Below are 20,640 nucleotides of genomic sequence, written 5' to 3' on the forward strand. Positions count from 1 at the left end.
CTCTCACAGATCCCTCCCCTGGGAGATGCCCTTTATGAGCCAGAAATAATTGATCTATTCTTTCCATCTTCACTGATACCACTGAGACGCAGTCCTAGAATCCCCCCGCCCCCCGGCCAATGTTTTTGTTTCCCTTCCCAACCTGGCACCCTCCAGGGGTGTTGGACTACAATGTCCATCATCCCCAGCCAGCATGGCCTGCTGGCTGGTAATGATGGTGGGTGTAGTCCCATTGTTTGGCTGGTGCTGTTTATTTCTTTTATTGTTGTTCATTGCGTTTTCGTTTATTAGTTTTTATGTTATGTTTTTAATCTGGATTTTGTTAGCCCCTAGAGCACCATTTTTTGGCAGAAAGGTGCGGTATTAATTAATTTAATTAATTAATTGGTCCAACTCGTATGGAGAGTGCCAGGCTGGGAAAGGCTGGGTTGGTCAATCGGAATGGGGTTGGGGACACCTAGGTTCAACTCCCTCCTCTCAGCCATAAAGTTCACAGGGCGAACTTGGGCGGGTCTATCTCTCTCTCTCCCAGCCTAACCTACCTTGCAAGGTTGTTGAGAAGATAAACTGGAGGAAGGGGTAACTGACGTATGCCATCCAGAGCTCCTTGGAAGCAAAGCAGGATATACATTCAAGGCAGGGATGGACAACTTGTGGCCCTCCAGATCTTTTGGCCCACAATTCCCATGATCTGTTGGCATTGGCTACGCTGATGGGAACTGAAGGCCAAAAGGAGGGGGTTCCTCATCTGTAAAATAGGAGTATTTCTTGGTTGCCTTGGACCAGGCCTTTCTGCAGCTGTGCTGGCGAGGCTTAAGAGGGTTTTCTGTGCGTGTGCTTCAGAATCCTTGATCAGGAGCAGCTCTGCTTGAGTTTGCACTTGTTTATGCTGGTCATCCCAATACAGTGCAGGCGGGAATTGGTTCTGCCCCCCTTGAGCCACCATTTTGTATCTCCCCCACCTCAAGCCACCCCTTTGCACCTGGCTTGGAGTGGGGGGATTCTGATAAAAAATTGCCCAGCCCTGATTTAAGGAAATACTCATAATATAATCTCTCTGTTCTTAGTCGTACTTATGTTATTATTTATTAGTTTTGTTCATCTTTCTAGTCTTCCAGTGACACCCCAGGCCATCCCCACGTTTCCCCGGCCTCTCATCTCCCGCCATGTTGTGCCTCTGTTGCGGTTGGCTTCTCCTGCCCCGTGCCTTTTTGCCCTCAGCCGGCAAAGTTTCAAGGGCGCCTCCTGGGTCTCTCTCTCTCCAGCTCTGTGGCATACATCCCCCTGATGCGAGTGGTGCAGTCCGTCCGGCAGACGACCCGCAAGTCCAGCACGGCTCTGAAGGAAGGCTGGGTGGTTCATTTCAGCAACAAGGATACCTTGGTAAGTGGGGGAGGAGGGCCGGGGGTGTGTGAGGTGCGGTGGGCAGCTGGACCTCGGGGGGAGACTCAAGATGCCAGGTTCTGAGCGCAGGACTGAACGATGGATTTATTTTATAGCACTTTCTGTATTCATCTGTTCACATTCGCCACTGAGATTCCCTCCCTACTAGCAAAATTTGGATTCTGTAAGCACCTTGGGGCAGGGCCCTGCTGTTGTTCATTCCCGTCATTGTTGTATAAAACGCTGCATATAGTGGTGCATTTTATGAAATGCATACAGTGATGGAGCTATATCAAGGGTGCACAGTCTCAGCCCCAGGGCCAAATGTGGCCTTCTGGGGTTCCCCAGAGGGCCACGCCCACTCAGTGGCAGCTGGTGCCCAGTGGGATTGGTGGAGCAGTGGAAGACAATAGAAGATCGTGCGTGGCACTCGTCAGCTGCACATTGGAGCAAACGTACCTGTTTGTTGGGGAATCTCTCTGCCACAAGAGGGTGGGGGACAAGTGGGGGGCGCTGCCCCAATCACCCCAAATATAGAGCCACCTCTGTGCCCCCTTCCCCCGGCCCCACCCCCTTTCCCCCAACCACCAGTCGTTTGATGGTGTCCTGGCTTTTGTGCCACCCCCCCCCCCAAAAGTCTGAAATGCCTGTCCAAAGGCTCAGTTACAGGCAGAACGAGCTTTAAGCTAAAATACGCCTGCATCTGGGGTGTTTTTGCCCCGCCCCTTTTGCCTCGGGCCCCGCCCACCACCCACCAATGAAATGCAGCTCCCGAGAGTTCCTTTGAAATGGAATGTAGCCCTTGGTCTGAAAGAGGTCCGGTGCCCATGAGCCACATTGGAAAGAGGCAGGGGCTCCTTCTTGCTGGCTTCTGAAGCGCTGTAGTCTCCGTGGCCACAGCCATGGCCACCCCTAACGCCTTGGGGTGGCATCCAGGCTGGGGCGGGTGGCGGAGGGGGAAGCCTCGCAGCGTGGCAGAGGCCTGCTGGGGGACACCAGGCTTCCGTTCCCCGCCTGTGGCTCCAGGGCCCTGGAAAAGCTCGCTCTCTCCTCCTCTCTTGCAGCGGAAGCGCCATTACTGGAGGCTGGACAGCAAGTGCCTCACCCTCTTCCAGAACAACTCCAGCAGCCGGTACTACAAGGTGAGTGCCCCCGCTTATCGGGGTCTCCCAGGCTGGATGGCAACAGGGGAGCCGTAGGGTCTTGGGGCACCAGGCATTTCCCCCACGCCCGCCCCCACTGTGCATTTTCATCTCTCTGCAGCTTCCCACTTGCAAATCCATCTCGGGCTGACCCAGTGTCCTGAAAGAAACATTTTCAGCATACGAGGGGGCAGAGGGTGGGCAAAGGGCCCATTCACCTTCTTCGCCCCTTCTTCGCAGTCCTGGAGGCAGCAGATACTGCTGCTGGTCGGCACTGTCTTTTCCCCTTTGGCCATGCCAGAGCGAGGGCAAGAAGTATTGCCTTCACTCAGATTTGGCTTTATGCGGTCCTCGCATAGCCAAATGGGATTTGTGGTGCCGCCACGAAGCCAGGTTCGCACGACGGCGATGCTTCCTGCCCTTGCTGTGGCGCTGGGCAGCCAAAGGTGAGGAATGTGTTCACGGATGGGTAAACATTTCACCCTGAGGTTCTGCCCTTGAAGAACTGCTGGAAAGAGAGGCCCTCTCTGCTTCACCCAAGCAGGACTGTGAAGTCGAATGTCTGTGGGACATTTTCAGCTCAATCCTAAACATAGCAGTAGATTAAATTAGTTTCTCTCCTTTCCTTTTTTGGAGGTGGGGAAGGATGGCTATTTTCAGGACCTGTGTATGGTATTCTGTCCCCTTCTCACCCCACCCCCCTCTACTGTCCCACCTTGCAATATCCCACAACTGGACTAAACCTTGATCCAAATCTCCATATGATTCAACACTTTCTCTCCCTCTTTTTTTGCCTCATGTTTTCCAAACGGAAAAAGCTGCAGGAGTTTTGTACAGCCCTCCCCCGTTGCCTTCTAATGTCCCACCAGGCAACACTGCCTGTGTGTTTTCTAGCCTACCTTTCCAGGATTGAGGACTAGAAGATTTCAGGTTGATTTTTTAAAGTAAAGGGGTTATTTGTGGAGTTCTGAGTACTATGTTAGAGCATCGTTTGTGTGTTGCCACAGGAGTGCAGGAAATGCCTAGAGCCCTGGCTGCATGGGAAGGCCTTTGAGAAGGCTATCTTGGGAAGATAATTTTTTATTTTCTTTCTACCCCCCCCTTCCTAACCCTGCAGGAGATCCCACTGTCGGAGATCTTGGCAGTGGAGGCAGCCAAGGACTTCTCCCTGTTGCCATCGGGCGCCACCCCCCACTGCTTTGAAATCATTACGGCCAAAGCCACCTACTATGTCGGAGAAAGTGGCATGCCCAGCAACCACCAGCATGGTGGAGACAGCCTGGAGCACGCCAGGGCTTGGGAGAGCGCCATCCGCCAGGCCCTCATGCCGGTCATCCTCCAAGGTGCTGCCGGCGCCCAGGGACAGGCTCCGCACAGTGAGTGTCTGATACACCCACACATCTACCTGCAGCTCCCTGCTGTAGAACCAGCCCTGTTGAGCCAGGGCCTCCCTTCTGGGCATGCTCCTTGCACAGCACTGGCCTCTGGTGACCTGATTGGGTATTACCTTGCCACCGCTTTGTCTTTGGTTTTGTCCTGGACGCAACATATTCCTTTGTGTCCTTCCTTCGTGCAAGCCTGCTCTCAGTCGCCCGGTGCCTTCCTTGTGTGGCAGCAGCATGTCGGGAGACAGTGATGGGTTAGATCCTGACGTTGTCTCTCCCTCCCTCCAGGGCAAGCGTCACTGCGAATCTCCGTGTCCAACAGCCAAATCCAGGAGAACGTGGTGCGTGTTGCAAGCCCTGCTCTTCCTCCCCCTCTTGGCCTCCCCCTTCCTGCTCCCGTCCTCCTGATCCCTCGCCTTGAACAAGGCCTTCTACTCCACCGAGCAAAGATGCTAAACAGTGTGATGCCTTTGTCCGATTGCAGGATATTGCCACCGTCTACCAGATCTTTCCGGATGAGGTCTTGGGCTCTGGACAATTTGGTGTTGTCTATGGAGGTGAGCTAAGGCTGGGCTGAGCTTCTCCGGACTGCTCCAATACGATGTCACTCCTGTTCTGGAGAAGGCCTGGGCCAGTGATGCAGAACTGCCATTTGCCTCTATGGGGTACTGGTTGCTAGGACAGCCCTGACTAACTGGCGGGAGCAGGGGCGGGGGAGCATGCAGAAAATAGGTTGGGATCTCCTGGTAGATCTCAGGGCGATTTGCAGGAGATCAGCAAGGGTTTTGGTCTCCCCATGGTTTAACAATAGCTAGTAAAATTGCAAATAAAAAAAAACCATATACCCCAACGATGGCTATAGTAGTTTATAGTTAATAGTTTATCTCTCATCTTCAGTGTTCCTGGCCTGTAAAATAGGAGTATTTCTTGGTTGCCTTGGACCAGGCCTTTCTGCAGCTGTGCGGGCGAGTCTTAAGAGGGTTTTCTGTGCGTGTGCTTCAGAATCCTTGATCAGGAGCAGCTCTGCTTGAGTTTGCACTTGTTTATGCTGGTCATCCCAGTACAGCGCAGGCGGGAATTGGTTCTGCCCCCCTTGAGCCACCATTTTGCATCTCCCCCACCTCAAGCCACCCCTTTGCGCCTGGCTTGGAGTGGGGGGATTCTGATAAAAAGCAAGCTGGATCCCACAAGCCTAAGCTGTGCCCATGCCTGGACCAAACAGGTCCAAGAGAATGATGGGCGGGCATCTCTGTCTGTGAGGGTTGCAGAAACACCCGCCAGCTGTGGCGACTGAAGGCTTTTTTACCCATGATACTTTTCTTGCTTTGAGCTAGCTGTGTACAGTACGCCATTTTGTGTGTATGTGTGTTTAAATTGCACGGGTGTCTCTCAGTCTGTACGTAATACATCTAGGGCTTCTCCACACCAGGCTTTTTATCCTGCAACTTACTGGGGCTTCTGCTTCTGGATTCTTTGCAGGAGTAAGGTCAGCTTCTTACATGGGCTGGCACTTGCTTTTTTTCCCAGGACTTCCTTTGTCTGCAAGTTCTACATGTTTCATTATACAGCCACTAGGAGGTGCTGTGGTATTGCGGAACTGTGCAATTTCACACGGCCATAAAAGGGGATTATCATTTATTACCACATTATCCCTGATCTTTTTAAAATGGTGATAAAGGTCAGAAAGCACAGGAGACACTCTGGAGGTTGACGACATTGTTAAAGGAGCCTCAAACTTCAGTGACTGACTATTCACGAGCATGCATTAAAAGCCTCATGTAGAAATGCTCATAATGTCCTGACTTTCAGCATACAAAAGCTGAAGTCAGACAGACAAGCCTGCAACTTCGATAAAAGCCAGTAACCAATGCAAACATAGTCTTTTGATTTGCCATTTCACGACTGTGTAACATAATCATGTGGGAAGTGGAAATGCACAGATTTTCTCACATGACAATGCAGTGCTGGTGTCTACGTTTCCTCTTCTCCCTGGAGACTCTTTCTACATTGGACAAGCGCCATGGATAGGATCCAGGTTCAGTCCTGGTTATAATAGATGCATTGAAATCAATGGGGCATAGAATTCATGAGTAAGTCCCATTGATTTCATTGGGTCTGCTCTTAAGTATGACTCCAGTCCCATGTTTGAAGATGGTTGCTTGGGCTGAGACGGAGGCAGGTTGGTGGGGAAGGTAAGAGGCTGTCTTCCCTTCTGACCCACAGGGAAGCACCGGAAGACAGGGCGGGATGTGGCGGTGAAAGTGATTGACAAGCTCCGCTTCCCCACCCAGCAAGAGAGCCAGCTGCGCAACGAAGTCGCCATCTTGCAGGTGAGCAGGTGTCGGCCGTCTTGAGGTGGCCTCCCGGCAGGTGCTGCACAGTGGAAGGGGTGGTGAAAGCCTTCCTTGGTTGCCCACCAGCCCCAGGCGCTGAGCGTCCCCCTTTTCTGCCCCACCGCAGAGTTTGAGACATGCTGGGATCGTGAATCTGGAGTGCATGTTTGAGACACCGGAGAAAGTCTTTGTGGTGATGGAGAAGCTTCACGGGGACATGCTGGAAATGATCCTGTCATCGGAGAAGGGACGGCTGCCCGAGAGACTGACCAAGTTCCTTATCACACAGGTAAAAACTCCTCCTGCCTAGACCTGCCAGAAGCGGGAGAAAGGGGGCGCAATTCAGCCAGTAACCACTAGGTGGCAGCAGAAGCCTGTCTGGGGATATTCTGTACACTTTTCAACATCCAGGAGAAAAAGTTGCCCATTGTTGTTGTTGTTGTTGTTGTTGTTGTTGTTGTTGTGGATCATTCTAACTGGATATTATGTGTGGCTGTTAATAAGGGAGCAGGTGATCCTTTTTCAGTTCCGTCTTCATTTACTCAGCAGGTAAGAAGAGACTTACATTTGTATCTCATCCTTTTTCCAAAAGCAGCATGCTTTGCTCTTCTCCCCCACAACTTATTTGATCCTCACAGCAACCCTGCGAGGTAGGATAGGCTGAGAGATGGTGACCAGCCCGAAGCCACCCCAGTGAGCGGTGTGGCTGAGTGGGGATTTGAACCCAGGTCCACTACATTACCCTGACAATGAAGAATGCACCCCTCCCTAATAAATGGGGTCAGTCCCAAGACGTTTTACGGATCCTGGCAGCTGCATTGCATTATCCAAGAGCATCTTATTTTGTTTCTTTAATGCAACCTTTCCCAACCTGGTGCCCCCCAGGTGTGTTGCAACTCCCATAATTCCCAGGGAGCCAGTTGGGAAAGGTGGGAGTAGACAATACTGGGATGGATGGATGGATCATTGGTCATGCTGGCTAGGAATTATGGGAGTTGCAGTCCAACACAGCTGGAGAGTGCAAGGTTGGGGCAGGCTGCTTTAATGAATTTGTAGTTTGGATTGCATGGATTAACCTGCAGGAAGCTGGCGTGGGTGGAATCCTCACAGAGTAGGACTGGACAGCCTTTGCTTCTTGCATATATTCTATCTCCCCACCCAGATCCTGGTGGCCCTGCGGCACCTGCATTTCAAGAATATCGTGCACTGCGACCTGAAGCCTGAAAACGTCCTTCTGGCTTCCGCCGAGCCATTTCCCCAAGTAAGGCTTCTTGGTCCTCCTGCGCATGGAAAGACTGGGGCTGGCCGCATCCCCAACGGCGGGCAGGTGCTGCTTTGCAACCGAACGGCAAAGTCTGCCTGTGGGACAGGAAACGCTCGCAGAGTTGAACTGCTCCCATTTCATTTAGCATGGAACCCCAGGCCCATGGGTCCCAATCCCTCTGCAGGTCCCCAGAAGGCCCTGCCCCTGTCTCCTGGCCCCACCTCCTTACCACCAACCACCGATTATTTGGTGGTGTCCCAGCTTTTGTGAAGCAAAGCTTTTCCCCCATGCTGTAAGGTTGGAATGACCAGCTCGATGAAGATGTCACCCCAGTGTGCGGCCGCTGTAAAAAAGGCAAACTCCATGTTAGGCATAATTAGAAAAGGAATTCAGAATAAAACTGCCAAGATCATCCTGCCCCTATACAAATGGATGGTGCGACCACACTTGGAATACCTTGTACAGTTCTGGTCACCAAAAAAGGATATTGTAGAGCTGGAAATGGTGCAGAAAAGGGCAACTAAAATGATCCAGGGGCCGGAGCATCTCCCCTATGAGGGGAGGTTACAACAGCTGGGATTGTTTAGCCTGGAAAAAAGGAGGGTAAGGGGAGACATGATGCAGGTGTACAAAACTATGCCTGGTGTGGAGAATGTGGAGAGGGAGACATTTTTCTCCCTCTCTCAAAATACCAGAACCAATGGGGTCATCCTCTGAAGCTGATGGGTGGGAGATTCAGGACAGATAAAAGGAAGGACTTCTTCTCACAGCGCGTAAACTATGGAATTTGCTACCACAGGATGTAGTGACGGCCACCAGTTTGGATGACTTTAAAAGGGAGTTAGACAAATTCCTGGAGGAGGGGGCTATCAATGGCTGCTAGTCTTGATGGCTGTATGGTGTCCCCAGTACCAGAGGCAGCAAGCCTATGTACACCAGTGGCTGGGGAACCCGGGCGGAAGGGTGCTGTTGCACTCATGCCTGCTTGGGCGTTCCTGGTCGACAGCTGGTTGGCCACTCTGTGAGCAAAATGCTGGACTAGGTGGACCTTGGTCTGATCCAGCAGGGCTCTTCTTATGTTCTTAGGTTCTCTTTTGAGGCTTAGGTACTGGCCATAAGAGCTTTAAATGGAAATAGGCTGGTATTTTTTGGCCCCACCCCCTTTGCCTTTGGCCCCGCCCACCACTGGATTGTGGCTTCCAATAGCTTCTGTGAAATTGAATTTGGCCCTTGGTCTGAAGGAGGTTTGACACCCCTGATTTAGTGCCCCCAGTGTACCAGGTATTATGCAAAAATGTAAACCTTCTTTCACACAAACAGCCCAATCATGCATCATCATAATTACAAAAGAGAAATAATGTCTTGTGTCTGAACGTCATTATGAAACTCTACTCTTGATTTCTTATCGTCACTTTTTCTTTAGTGGTGGTTGCTCTTGTGCTTGCGCTTGCTCTAGACTGAGGAAGAAAAATTCTGGGTCTGGCTGGCTTGAGGGGACAGGGTGGTGGCCAGAGCTTGGGGGTTGAACACAAGTGTTGCATGTAGAACATCTCAGGTTTGATCCTCAGCAGCTTCCAATGTTCCAGTGATGCCTGACCAGACTCTCTCTAGGTCCTAAGTATTTGCAAGAACATCTCATGGATTTTTAACAGTTTCTCTCTTGCCATGAGGACTAGCACCTTACTCTCTTTCCAGCCGAAAGCTGATATTGTCAGGATTGTGTGTGTGTTGAACGCCATGGTTGGTTGGCAGGCCTGCAGAGTCTAAGGCGACATGCTTTCCCTCCCGTGTGCAGGTGAAACTGTGTGACTTTGGCTTTGCCCGCATCATTGGTGAGAAGTCATTCCGGCGTTCCGTGGTGGGTACCCCAGCCTACCTGGCCCCCGAGGTGCTGCTCAACCAGGGCTACAACCGCTCTCTGGACATGTGGTCAGTGGGGGTCATCATGTACGTCAGCCTGAGCGGCACCTTCCCTTTCAACGAGGATGAGGACATCAACGACCAAATCCAGAATGCTGCCTTCATGTACCCGCCCAATCCATGGCGCCAGATCTCAGTCGGAGGTACCTGTCGGTGGAAACACGCCCTGGTTCGGAGGGACAGGAGGGTGGTATCCACCCTCGCAAATTCTCCGGCATTCTACTTCTCAGTCTCTCTAGTCCAGGGGTGGGGAACTCTGGGAGGTGTGGGGGCCATTTTTGCCTCCCGGACCCGCCCCCACAGAGCTGAAAAAATTGATCTTAAAAAAAAAAAAATGGCATCCAGAGTGGCTACGGAGCACCAAAAGGTTCAAAATCAGCTTGTTTGCAAGCTAATTTTGACCCTTTGGGTGCTCCGTCGTAGCTACAGAGCACTCAAGATCCAGAAGGATCAAAATGGCTGCAAAATTAAAAGCAGTTATGGGGGGGCAGTGGGGGCTGGAACATGTTACTCACCCCTGCTCTAGTTGCATGGAGCGAGCAGGCTCTGCATCTGGTTCTGTTTTCGAATCCCAGCCAACCCTCAGTTTAGGGTTTTCTAAGTCACAACCATCTCCTTGAATTTGTGTCTGCAAGATATGAGGGAGCCGGTCCAGATGCCAGAGTCCTTGAGTCATGCATTCCATCAGTCCATCCCATATCCAACATACCCAAATTGGACTTCTTCCTCCTGGTTAAAGTGCTTTACTTAACTCTGCTTTTAAGGGAAAGCTCTGGTTGAATGGAACATCCACTCTTCTTGATCTGGATCGTCAATGTCAGCATACAGATCGGGGTTGGGTGGGGAAGGAGCCCCGTTGGTTTTAAGCTTTGCATCTGTCTAATGGCTGCTCCGTGCCTGGTTGCTCGAGATGATTTGGCGATTCCTGTGTGTTCCACTGAAAAAGAGCTGGTGCTGGAAGCATTCCAAATGGCATGGCCATTATCATTCCCTCTTTTTCTTTTCCTTCCTCCTAGCCATTGATCTGATCAACAACCTGCTCCAGGTGAAGATGAGGAAGCGTTTCAGTGTCGATAAATCACTCAGCCACTCTTGGCTACAGGTGCGTTGCAGCGGTGGCCAGGTGGGGGCTCTTTGGCTTAACTTGGGGATTGTCAAAGGCTGGAAGGTTGCAGAGGGAGAGAATGAACACGAAGCAAAGAAGCCATGCTGCCTTTCACAGCAATCGGGGGCAGGGGAAGTGCACAGAAGCAGAGGTGTTGAACTCCATTTTGGAGAAGCCCTTGGGGGCCACATTGCAGTGGTGGGCAGGTCCAAAGACAAAAGGGGTGGGACCAAGATACCAAAAATACCAGCATAGTTTACTTAAAGCTGTTGTTACCTTCAGAGAGGCATTTCAACCTTTTAGAATTGGGGAGTGGGGGGACTACAGAAAAGCTAGGAAGCCACCAAATGAGGTTTTGCACCCCTGGCATAAAACGCAGCCCTGAAGTGTCCACATCTGTAAACATCCCCTCCTTGTTTCCATCTTCTTTCTGCCGCCCCTGTAGGATTACCAAACTTGGCTGGACCTACGGGAGCTGGAAAGCAGGATGGGCGAGCGGTACATCACCCACGAGAGCGACGATGCCCGATGGGAGCACTTTGCCGCTGAGCACAGCCTGCCATACCCTGCCCATCTGCGGGTACGCCGGCTGGAGGAGGAGGAAGAGCAGCAGGAGATAGAGATGAAGGGCTTGGCCGAGAGGGTCAGCGTGCTCTGAATGCCTCCTGCCGTGGGGTGAGCGACTGAAGGATGGATGGAGCAAGGGACTCCTGCGTGCCACATGCACCCGCCTCCCTAGTGAGCCTTGTTTTGAATGGGATGGCAGCTCCCCCCAGTGGCAATGCCAGAGAAAACACTCGGTCTCCAAACTTGCCACCATTCATGTGCCAAATTCTCCACTTGTTACCCTGTTGGTGGAGGATGGGGGCGGCAAGGAAGTCCCTAATTTAGTTCTGTTTGGGGGCACTGTGTTTGGTCAGGCACTGAAGAAGTAGGGGAAATCTTGCGTGGGGGAGGAGGATGTGGAGAGGAGCCCCTGGGGCTGTTCTGGTGCGTAAACAGGGCGTAGCCATCTTTGAGCCTGATGAAGAGGGGAGAGGAACCCTGCACATGCTCAAAAGCAGTTTGCCTATAGGTCCTTTTATCTGTAAACCTTTGTTCCTTTTGTCCCTTAACTGGAGGTTCTTGGTCTGGGGCAATCCATCTGTTGATCTCCCTTGTTGGGGTGGGAGCGTTGTCTGTTTAGTCTCAAACCTAGGGGCAGGGGCATTAATGGTCCATGTTCAATTGGAGCGAAGAACTCAATCATTGGCTACTAAAACAGGGGCAAGCTCTCAGGATGCTCAACACAGGACTCAAATTTTGTGCTTTCAACCCTCGCTTGCAACGGGGCTTATTTTCTCATACACACACAAACACCACCCCAGTCTTTGCCTCTTTCTGCTCCCTCACCCACAAACGGCAGATCAGCTCCGTGACTGTTTAAAAAGTTACCATCTGAAGCAGGCTGGGGCTGAAAAGACTAGCTTCTTGTGCAGGATACAAAGCAGCCTTTTCTCCCAGCCCTGGAGTTGACAGTGAGTCCTTGGGCAAGCATTCTTGGCACCAGAAGCTTTTGCAACATCCAGAGTCCATTCACTGAAAGAGAGAAGCCAAACCAGAGGAGAAAAGGTGGTTGGTCTTCTCCCTTTAAAAATAACGATGGGGATGACGATGATGTGAATAGATTGGAAGTCCTCACCTATGCCTCTTTGGAAGGGCTGTCTGTCTGGGCACAGCTTAAAGGCAGCCTGGAATGCTGTTCGGAAGTCTAAGGTTTAACAGTTTAAAGGGGGGCGCGGGGAGAGGAACACTTAAATTAGTCTTTCCCACCCTGGCACCATCTAGGTAAGTTGGACTACAACTCCCATCACCACCAGGGGGACTGTGCTGGCTGGGGATGATGGGAGGTGTAGTCTAACACATCTGGACTGTGGCAGGCAGAAGAAGGCTGATTTAGAGGGTTATAGAGCCTTGGTTTTCAAGGGTTCTGTCTCCCGGGGTACCTTCCCCATGTTTAGTGGTCTGCCGAGAAACTCCCTGTGTGTCTGCCACAGAGCACCTGTGCTTTGACAGACAACAGTGTAGAGAATTGTGGCCACTTCTTGCCATCCCTGGCAAGGTTCCTTCCTCCCCAGCATGGACAGGTTTGGAACTATGCGCCGCCCCGCCCACCTGCATGCGTGTGCACCCCTCCTCCCCATTCCATTTGCTTCCTCCATGCCTTGTTCTCAGATGTTGGCAGATGACCCTGTGCCCTGCACGCCCTCCTCCATCTCTTATGGAGAAGGGTGACTTCCGCCTGACTCAGCTTCTCCCTGGTTCGTGCACTCGCTGAGCACAGATGGACTCCTGCAAACTGTTTTGAAGAGGTGCCCCACTCTGGACCCTCAAGGACATTCATTTTGACTGCTGGAAGGGGCAAGATAAATTTGCTTCCCTACCTCGGAGGCAGGAGCAGAGCATCCAGCTGTACTTGATCGGACAGCTCCGTCACTGGCATTGTGTGTGGACTGAAATGTCTCATTTTTACAACAACAACAAAAGTTTATATTGTAAATAAAAATGCATCTGAATCCTTGCTTTAAAAATACACTCACAAAAAGATTTTGAACTGCTTGAGTTATATATGGGTTTTCCTGATCTAGATCCCCCCACCAGTAACTTGATCATAGACTACAGAGTTAGAATGTAATTTAGATGCGCACACAGGGCCAAAACATATATTATCTGTGTCTAGCAGCTGCATCTTTATTTTTCCTTGTTTTTTCTCTAGAGGAGGTGCAGAGCACCCAATCTTGATCATGATGCTAGCATGGGGAGCTTTTAAGATCTGGATTGGGGACCTACTCTAGAGTAAAAATGAGGAAAAGACTTGGCCACTAGACACAGATTTCAAGTCATGTCTGTTTTGGCCCATTCAGTCTCTCTTTCTCCATTTTGTTACCAGAAAACCTTGAATTATGTGAATGGAAAGAAATGTGGAACTCCCTCCCTTTTTCTTATCAGCCAAACAGCCAAACATAACATTTTTAGCATGGCTCTGTTTGTTTGTTTATTTTATTATTTATTTAAAACATCTGTATCCCGCCCTATATCATTAAGATCTCAGGGCGGCGTACAGATAAAATCAATTTAAACAGTATAAAACAATTTAAACACCTAAAAACATATTAAACCATTAAACACGCTAATACCAATTAAAATCTAAAACAGTTAAAACAGTGTGCTACTTTAGGGAATACATTTAGCCCTCAAAGGCTCTGGTAAAAAGCCATGTTTTTACTTGGCGTCGAAATGAAACCAATGTCTGCACCAATCAGGCCTCCAACGGGAGGGCATTCTACAACTGGGAAGCCACGTCCCACCATAGTGTATGTCTCGCACTGGTGGGACACAGAGGAGGACCTATCCAACAGATCTCAATCCTTGGCCAGGCATATACAGGGAGAGGCGCTCCCTCAAATATTTGTATTCTGAGTGGTCCTCCTGCAGGCTACCTCGATCTCTTGCAAGCATGTGCTAGCTCAGCCTTCCCCAACCTGGTCCCCTCCAGATGTTTTGGACCTCAGCTCCCACCAGCCCCAGCTAGCATGGCCAGTGGTCAGGAATGCTGGGACTTCTACCAGACATCTGGAGGCACCAGGGTTGGGGAGGCTGCACTAGCAGAAGGGATAATGTTGCTGGCTGTTCTGAGTTCAAGCTGGAGGCAGCCTTTACTCTCGCACCCAGAATCCGTTTGCTGCTTCAACATGGCAGGAAGGAGGCAAGACCTGAGCAGTAACTCATACAGAGATGCAGCGTCCTCTGAGGAGGGCTCATGCCGTTCTGTTCCTGCATCAGGAGTGACTGGATGATCTAGTTGCACCTGATGGAGAAACTTGGCATTTGTTCGCAGTGGAAGTCGACTGCCAGGAGGCAGGGCCAAAACAGGAGCTCCGTGCAGAGGGGCTGTGGGCTGCTGGTGGGTGACTTGGCCTGGCAGGATCCTTGAAGTTATCTTCCTGTGCTGCATTCATGGCCACCAGTTGCACTGCTTAGAAGGGCCTTCAAGTTGGTGTCCTCCAGATGTGTCGACTACAGTTCCCAGCATGGCTGGTTGGCGGTGCTGGGAGTTGTAGTCAGCACGCCTGGAGGACACCAGGTTGGGGAAGGCTGGTTTAGGAGGCCTCACTGCTATCCACTCTCTCATTTTGACCTTTCAGCCTGGCCTCAACAGAGTTTGGTGGCCATGCGGTAAAAGTCCCTGCTAATCCTTGGGATATTCTTTTTGTGGTCAAGTTTTAAAGTGGGCTAGGGGTACCCAAAGTCACCAACAAAAGAACTTGGCACCAGGCTGTTAGATTCATTATGCTGTTAATGGCTGTTAGATTCATTACGCTCATGTTCAAAGGGCTGTGTCTGTGGACACAATCTAGGAGAGGGGTCAGCAACTAGAAGCCTACTGCCAAATTTTGCCCCATTTGGTGTGCCTACTAAAACAAGGATCTTGTATCTTTATAATACCAGTGTAGAACAGTTAATATTGGCAGGAGTCATTTTTCCCTCTTACACAATTATTAAAGGCACAGGGCCCCCTTTGGCTTGGCAGCTGGTAATTCTACATCTTAGGGGATGGAACCTGGGATGCCCCCACCCCTTCTTCTCCACAGAAGAAAACTAGTAGCTGACTGGATCTTTGGGGGGCGTGGAGGGCAGGGGTGGGCAACTTGTGTCCCGATGTTTTGCCCTACGACTCTCATGAACCCTTACCATTGGCTGTGCCGTCTAGGGCCAATGAGGGTCGAGGCCAAAAAATCTGGAGTGCCACAAGTTGGCCACCCCTAACGTAGGGAAATTGGGACCTGTTGCTTGTGAGACCCATCTGTTTCTGTGCTTGCAAGGGCTGATGTGAGTGCCCCAGAAAAGGAAAGAGAGAATGAAACTGCAGGGGGTTGTGGGTGATACCTGATTGTATGGGGAAATTGATGTTCTGTGATTCATGAAGTGTTTTCTGTGATTCATGAAGTGTTTTCTTCCTTCTGTGACACCTCAGGAAAACCTCGAGACCAGACAATGTTCAGCCTTCCTCCCCCACTTAGTGAGGGGAGGGGGCATATCAAAATTTCTAGTCCCATTCATCAGAAAACTGTGGTTACCATAAGTGTCTGTTCATTCTTAGCCAGTTTTTATTCTGTGTCACTCGATGGCGCTGAATAATTTCCTTTTCAGCTTGAATCATTCTAAGAAGTTTCACAAAGTCAGTTTGTTTCTTTTTATCTGGCTTTCCATTTATGGCTCTTGTAAGCCTGTATCACCCATCTCTGGTGGGGATGGACTCAGATTCTCTTCCTGTCAGCAGGTCCCATTTTGCACATAGCAATATTTGGCTGCAGCTGGCACTGCCGGCCTGTGTGCTTGTTTCCACCACATTCTTTAAATATTTGTTGTTGTTGTTCAGTCGTTCAGTCATGTCCGACTCTTCATGACCCCATGGACCACAGCACACCAGGCCTTCCTGTCCACCACTCTCTCCCCGAGTGTGCTCAAATTCATATTCGTTGCATCGGTGATGCTATCTAGCCATCTCATCCTCTGCCGTCCCCTTCTCCTTTTGCCTTCAGTCTTTCCCAGCATCAGGGTCTTTTCCAGAGAGTTTTCTCTTCGCATTAGAGAAGTGGCCAAAATATTTGAGCTTCAGCTTCAGTATCTGTCCTTCCAATGAGCAGTCAGGGTTGATTTCCTTTAGGATGGCCTGATTTGACCTCCTTGCAGTCCAGGGGACTCGTAAGAGTCTTCTCCAGCACCACAGTTTGAAGGCATCAATTCTTCTGCGCTCAGCCTTCCTTATAGTCCAGCTCTCACAGCCATACGTTGCTACTGGGAAAACCATAGCTTTGATTATACGAACCTTTGTCGGCAAGGTGTTGTCTCTGCTTCTTACTATGCTGTCTAGGTGTGCCATAGCTTTCCTCCCAAGGAGCAAGCGGCTTTTAATTTCATGGCTACAGTCACCGTCTGCAGTGATCTTGTAGCCCAAGAAAATAAAATCTGTCACTACTTCCATTTCTTCCCCTTCTATATGCCAGGAAGTGATGGGGCCTGATGCCATGATCTTCATTTGTTTAATGTTGAGTTTCAAACCAGCTTCTGCACTCTCCTCTTTCACCCTCAACAAGAGGCTCTTTAGATCCTCTTCACTTTCTGCCATTAGGGTGGTATCGTCTGCGTATCGGAGGTTGTTGATAATTCTCCTGGCAATCTTAATTCCGACCTGTGATTCATCCAAGCCAGTGTTTCTCATGATGTACTCTGCATATAAATTAAATAAGCAGGGTGACAATATGCAGCCTTGTCGTACTCCTTTCCCAATTTTGAACCAGTTGGTTGTTCCATGTCCGGTTCTTACTGTTGCTTCTTGACCCTCGTACAGGTTTCTCAGGAGACAGGTAAGGTGTTCTGGTACTCCAATCACTTTAAGAATTTGCCACAGTTTGTTGTGATCCACAGAATCCAAGGCTTTAGCATAGTCAATGAAGCAGAAATAGACGTTTTTCTGGAATTCTCTTGCTTTCTCCATGATCCAGTGAATGTTGGCGATTTGATCTCTAGTTCCTCTGCCTCTTCGAAACCCAGCTTGTACTTCCAGTAGTTCTCGGTTCGCATACTGCTGAAGCCAGCTTGTAGGATTTTGAGCATCACCTTGCTGGCATGTGAAATGAGCGCAATTGTACGGTAGTTTGAACAATCTGTGGCATTGCCCTTCTTTGGAATTGGAATGTAAACTGACCTTTTCCTGTCTTGTGGCCACTGTTGAGTGTTCCAAATGTGTTGGCATATTGAGTGCAGCACTTTAACAGCATCATCTTTTAGGATCTTAAATAGCTCAGCTGGAATACTGTCATCTCCGCTAGCTTTGTTGTTAGTAATGCTTCCTAAGGCCCACTTGACTTCATTCTCTAGGATGTCCGGCTCAAGTTCAGTAACAGTACTATCATGGCTATCAGGGACATTCAGATCTTTCCTGTATAGTTCTTCTGTGTATTCTTTCCACCTCTTCTTAATCTCATCTGCTTCTGTTAGGTCCCTGCCTTCTTTGTCCTTTATCATGCCTGTCTTTGCACAAAATGTTCCCTTGAGATCTCCGATTTTCTTGAAAAGATCTCTACTCTTTCTCATTCTGTTGTTTTTCTCCATTTCTTTCCATTGTTCATTTAAGAAGGCCTTCTTGTCTCTCCTTGCTATTCTCTGGAACTCTGCATTCAGTTGGATATATCTTCCCCTTTCTCCCTTGCTTTTCGCTTCCCTTCTTTCCTCAGCTACTTGTAAAGCCTCCTCAGACAGCCACTTGGCTTTCTTGCATTTCTTTTCCTTTGGGATGGATTGAGTTGCTGCCTCTTGAACAATGTTACGGGCCTCTGTCCATAGTTCCTCAGGCACTCTGTCTGTCAGGTCTAATCCTTTAAATCTATTTGTCACCTCCACTGTATATTCATAATGGATATGATTTAGGTCATACCTGAATGGTTAACTGGTTTTCCCTGCATTCTTCAATTTAAGCCGAAATTTTGCAACAAGAAGCTCGTGATCTGAGCCACAGTCAGCTCCAGGTCTTGTTTTTACTGGCTGTATAGAGCTTCTCCATCTTTGGCTGCAAAGGACATAATCAATCTGATTTCGATATTGACCATCTGGTGATGTCCATGTGTAGAGTCGCCTCTTGTGCTGTTGGAAAACAGTGTTTGCTATGATCAGCGTGTTCTCTTGGCAAAGCTCTATTAGCCTTTGTCCTGCTTCATTTTGTACACCAAGGCCATGCCTGCCTGTTATCCCAGTGATTTCTTGACTTCCTACTTTAGCATTCCAATCCCCTATGATGAAGAGGACATCTTTTTTTGGTGTTAGTTCTAGAAGGTGTTATAGGTCTTCATAGAACCGATCAACCTCAGCTTCTTCGGCATCAGTGGTTGGGGCATAGACTTGAATTACTGTGATGTTGAATGGTTTGCCTTGGATTCGTACTGAAATCATTCTATCGTTTTTGAGATTGTACTCCAGTACTGCTTTTCCCATCCTTTTGTTGACTATGAGTGCTACTCCATTTCTTCTAAGGGATTCTTGCCCACAGTAGTAGATATAATGGTCACCTGAATTAAATTCACCCATGCTTGTCCATTTTAGTTCGCTGATTCCCAAGATGTCGATGTTCAATCTTGCCATCTCATGTTTGACCACCTCCAGCTTACCTTGATTCATTGATCTTACATTCCAGGTTCCTCAACAATATTGTTCTTTACAGCATCGGACTTTCTTTTCACCACCAGACACATCCACAGCTGAGTGTCCTTTCGGCTTTGGCCCAGCCGCTTCACTCTTTCTGGTGCTACTTGGAAATACCCTCTGCTCTTCCCCAGTAGGATATTGGACACCTTCCGACCTGAGGGGCTCATCTTCCGGCGTCATCTCTTTTAGCCTTGTGATACGTTCCATGGGGTTTTCTTGGCAAGAATACTGGAGTGGGTTGCCATTTCCTTCTCCAGTGGACCACATTTTGTCAGAACTCTCTGCCATGACCTGTCCGTCTTGGGTGGCCCTGCACAACATAGCTTATGGCTTCACAGAGTTACGCAAGCCCCTTCGCCACAACAAGGCAGTGATCCATGAAGGGGAAATCTTTAAATATACTTATTTAAATATACAGGTCTTAAAACAGCCCGCCCAGCCACATTGGTGGAATGGCCAGCACGCAAGGCCTGAGATCCAGGTTTGAATCCCGAAGTGGCTACACCCAAAGGGATAGCTGGGTTAGTCTGCTGCAGGGAAAACAACTGGGAGTCTTACCTTGAAGACTAAGATGTTATCGGAGCATTCTGTAGCATGGCCCTCAAGGTGCCACAGGTCTCCCTTGTTGTTTCAACTTATGACAGATTCCTTAGGTGGCCTCATTTACCCAAGCTGAAAAATGGGAACAAGCAAAGGTCCAGCTCTGCAAGGTTGTTATGAAGTACTAGAGTGATGGCGCAAGGCTGCAATCAAAATGACCACTGATGGAAGTGGGATTCAGACCACATCCTCCTTTTAGCTCAGAGCGCAGCATCTTCTACCGATCTGTGCCATTGTGTCATGCAGAGTGAAGATATCGCAGCTGGTTATACTGTTTTGAGCACCTGCAATGTGAGTTGATCAAACCCAGTTTTTCTGCAGCGAGGGCCAAATCCTATTTTTGCCTGGTAGCACACGTGTGGGAAAGGCAGAGAGCAGCATTCTGGATTTGCCTGGGGAGCTGTTGAGAATTTTGGGCACGAGGCACTCTGCACATGGGATGAGGGGACTCTCACAGCCTGTGAGCCTGTGCGCTTGTTTCTTCACCCCCTCCTGTACCTGCTGTCTTTGCACATTTGTAAATGAACAGATTATTACAGTCACCTGAAATATCCAGTGCTCCCTCCCCCAACGGAATTAAATCAAATAAGCAAACCAGTAATGGTTGAAGCTTATGTTGAGCCCTGCGACAGAGTTTAAGCAAGGGTGTAGAACCTCAGGCCTGGGGCCAAATCTGGCCCTCTGAGGCTCCCTGGATGGCCATGCCTCCTTCCTCTAGCCCCACCTCATTTTATTTGCTTGTTTACAGTATTGTTACCCGGGTCCTCAATTAAAAAAAAGGCTCCCAGAGTGGCTTACAATCAGTCATCAAAAAATACAGGCCCTGCCTGCAGCTTACAGTCTAAAAAGACATGACGCACAAGGAAAGAGGGATGGGGAGGGAAGAGGAAAAAATGAAGTGGGCCATCAGCAGGACTGATGGAAGGGCTCCACTTCCCCACTCATCTCCCAGTGGAGGACGAGTCCAGCTGGAACAGGCCCTGATGTCCCCTTAGCCTGCTCCTGCCTCTGTCATCAATTGCCCTGCGGGAAATGAAGTCAGTTAGCCCCAAGGGAGTGGGGAGAGTTCAACTGGAGCAGGCCCTGGTGTTTTCTTTGTCTGCTCCTTTGACCCACTCCTGCCTCCTTTCTCTTGACCACTCATTGTTTGCTGGTTTCCTGGCTTTTCTGCAATTTTTCCCTAATTCTAAGTTGTTGAAATGCCTCTCCTATCTGGCAATAAGCGCTTTAAGCTACCATATGCTGGTATATTAGGTATTTGGGCCAT

General features: G+C 49.6%; 1 protein-coding gene across 2 annotated transcripts in view; it reads left to right on the forward strand.

Moving 5' to 3' along the window:
• PRKD2 (protein kinase D2) overlaps window positions 1-13,118 on the forward strand; it is a 39,970-nt gene extending 26,852 nt beyond the window's left edge. Inside the window, exons 8-19 of one of the 2 annotated variants that reach the window (XM_084814769.1) lie at window positions 1,266-1,383; window positions 2,448-2,525; window positions 3,643-3,901; window positions 4,199-4,251; window positions 4,395-4,467; window positions 6,134-6,240; window positions 6,371-6,532; window positions 7,406-7,504; window positions 9,303-9,570; window positions 10,444-10,529; window positions 10,978-11,207; window positions 12,747-13,118. In XM_084814769.1, the coding sequence (XP_084670895.1) occupies window positions 1,266-1,383; window positions 2,448-2,525; window positions 3,643-3,901; window positions 4,199-4,251; window positions 4,395-4,467; window positions 6,134-6,240; window positions 6,371-6,532; window positions 7,406-7,504; window positions 9,303-9,570; window positions 10,444-10,529; window positions 10,978-11,190 (1,516 nt within the window). In that variant the 3' untranslated portion in view covers window positions 11,191-11,207; window positions 12,747-13,118. Of the gene's footprint in view, window positions 1-1,265; window positions 1,384-2,447; window positions 2,526-3,642; window positions 3,902-4,198; window positions 4,252-4,394; window positions 4,468-6,133; window positions 6,241-6,370; window positions 6,533-7,405; window positions 7,505-9,302; window positions 9,571-10,443; window positions 10,530-10,977 lie in introns of both variants that reach the window. The other variant, XM_084814768.1, reaches the window with a different exon arrangement.
• Window positions 13,119-20,640: the final 7,522 nt, after the last annotated feature.

This window comes from Heloderma suspectum, chromosome 10 (assembly GCF_057233095.1).
Source record: "Heloderma suspectum isolate Gila_16-S chromosome 10, 16-S_ref, whole genome shotgun sequence".
Taxonomy (NCBI): Eukaryota; Metazoa; Chordata; class Lepidosauria; order Squamata; family Helodermatidae; genus Heloderma; species Heloderma suspectum.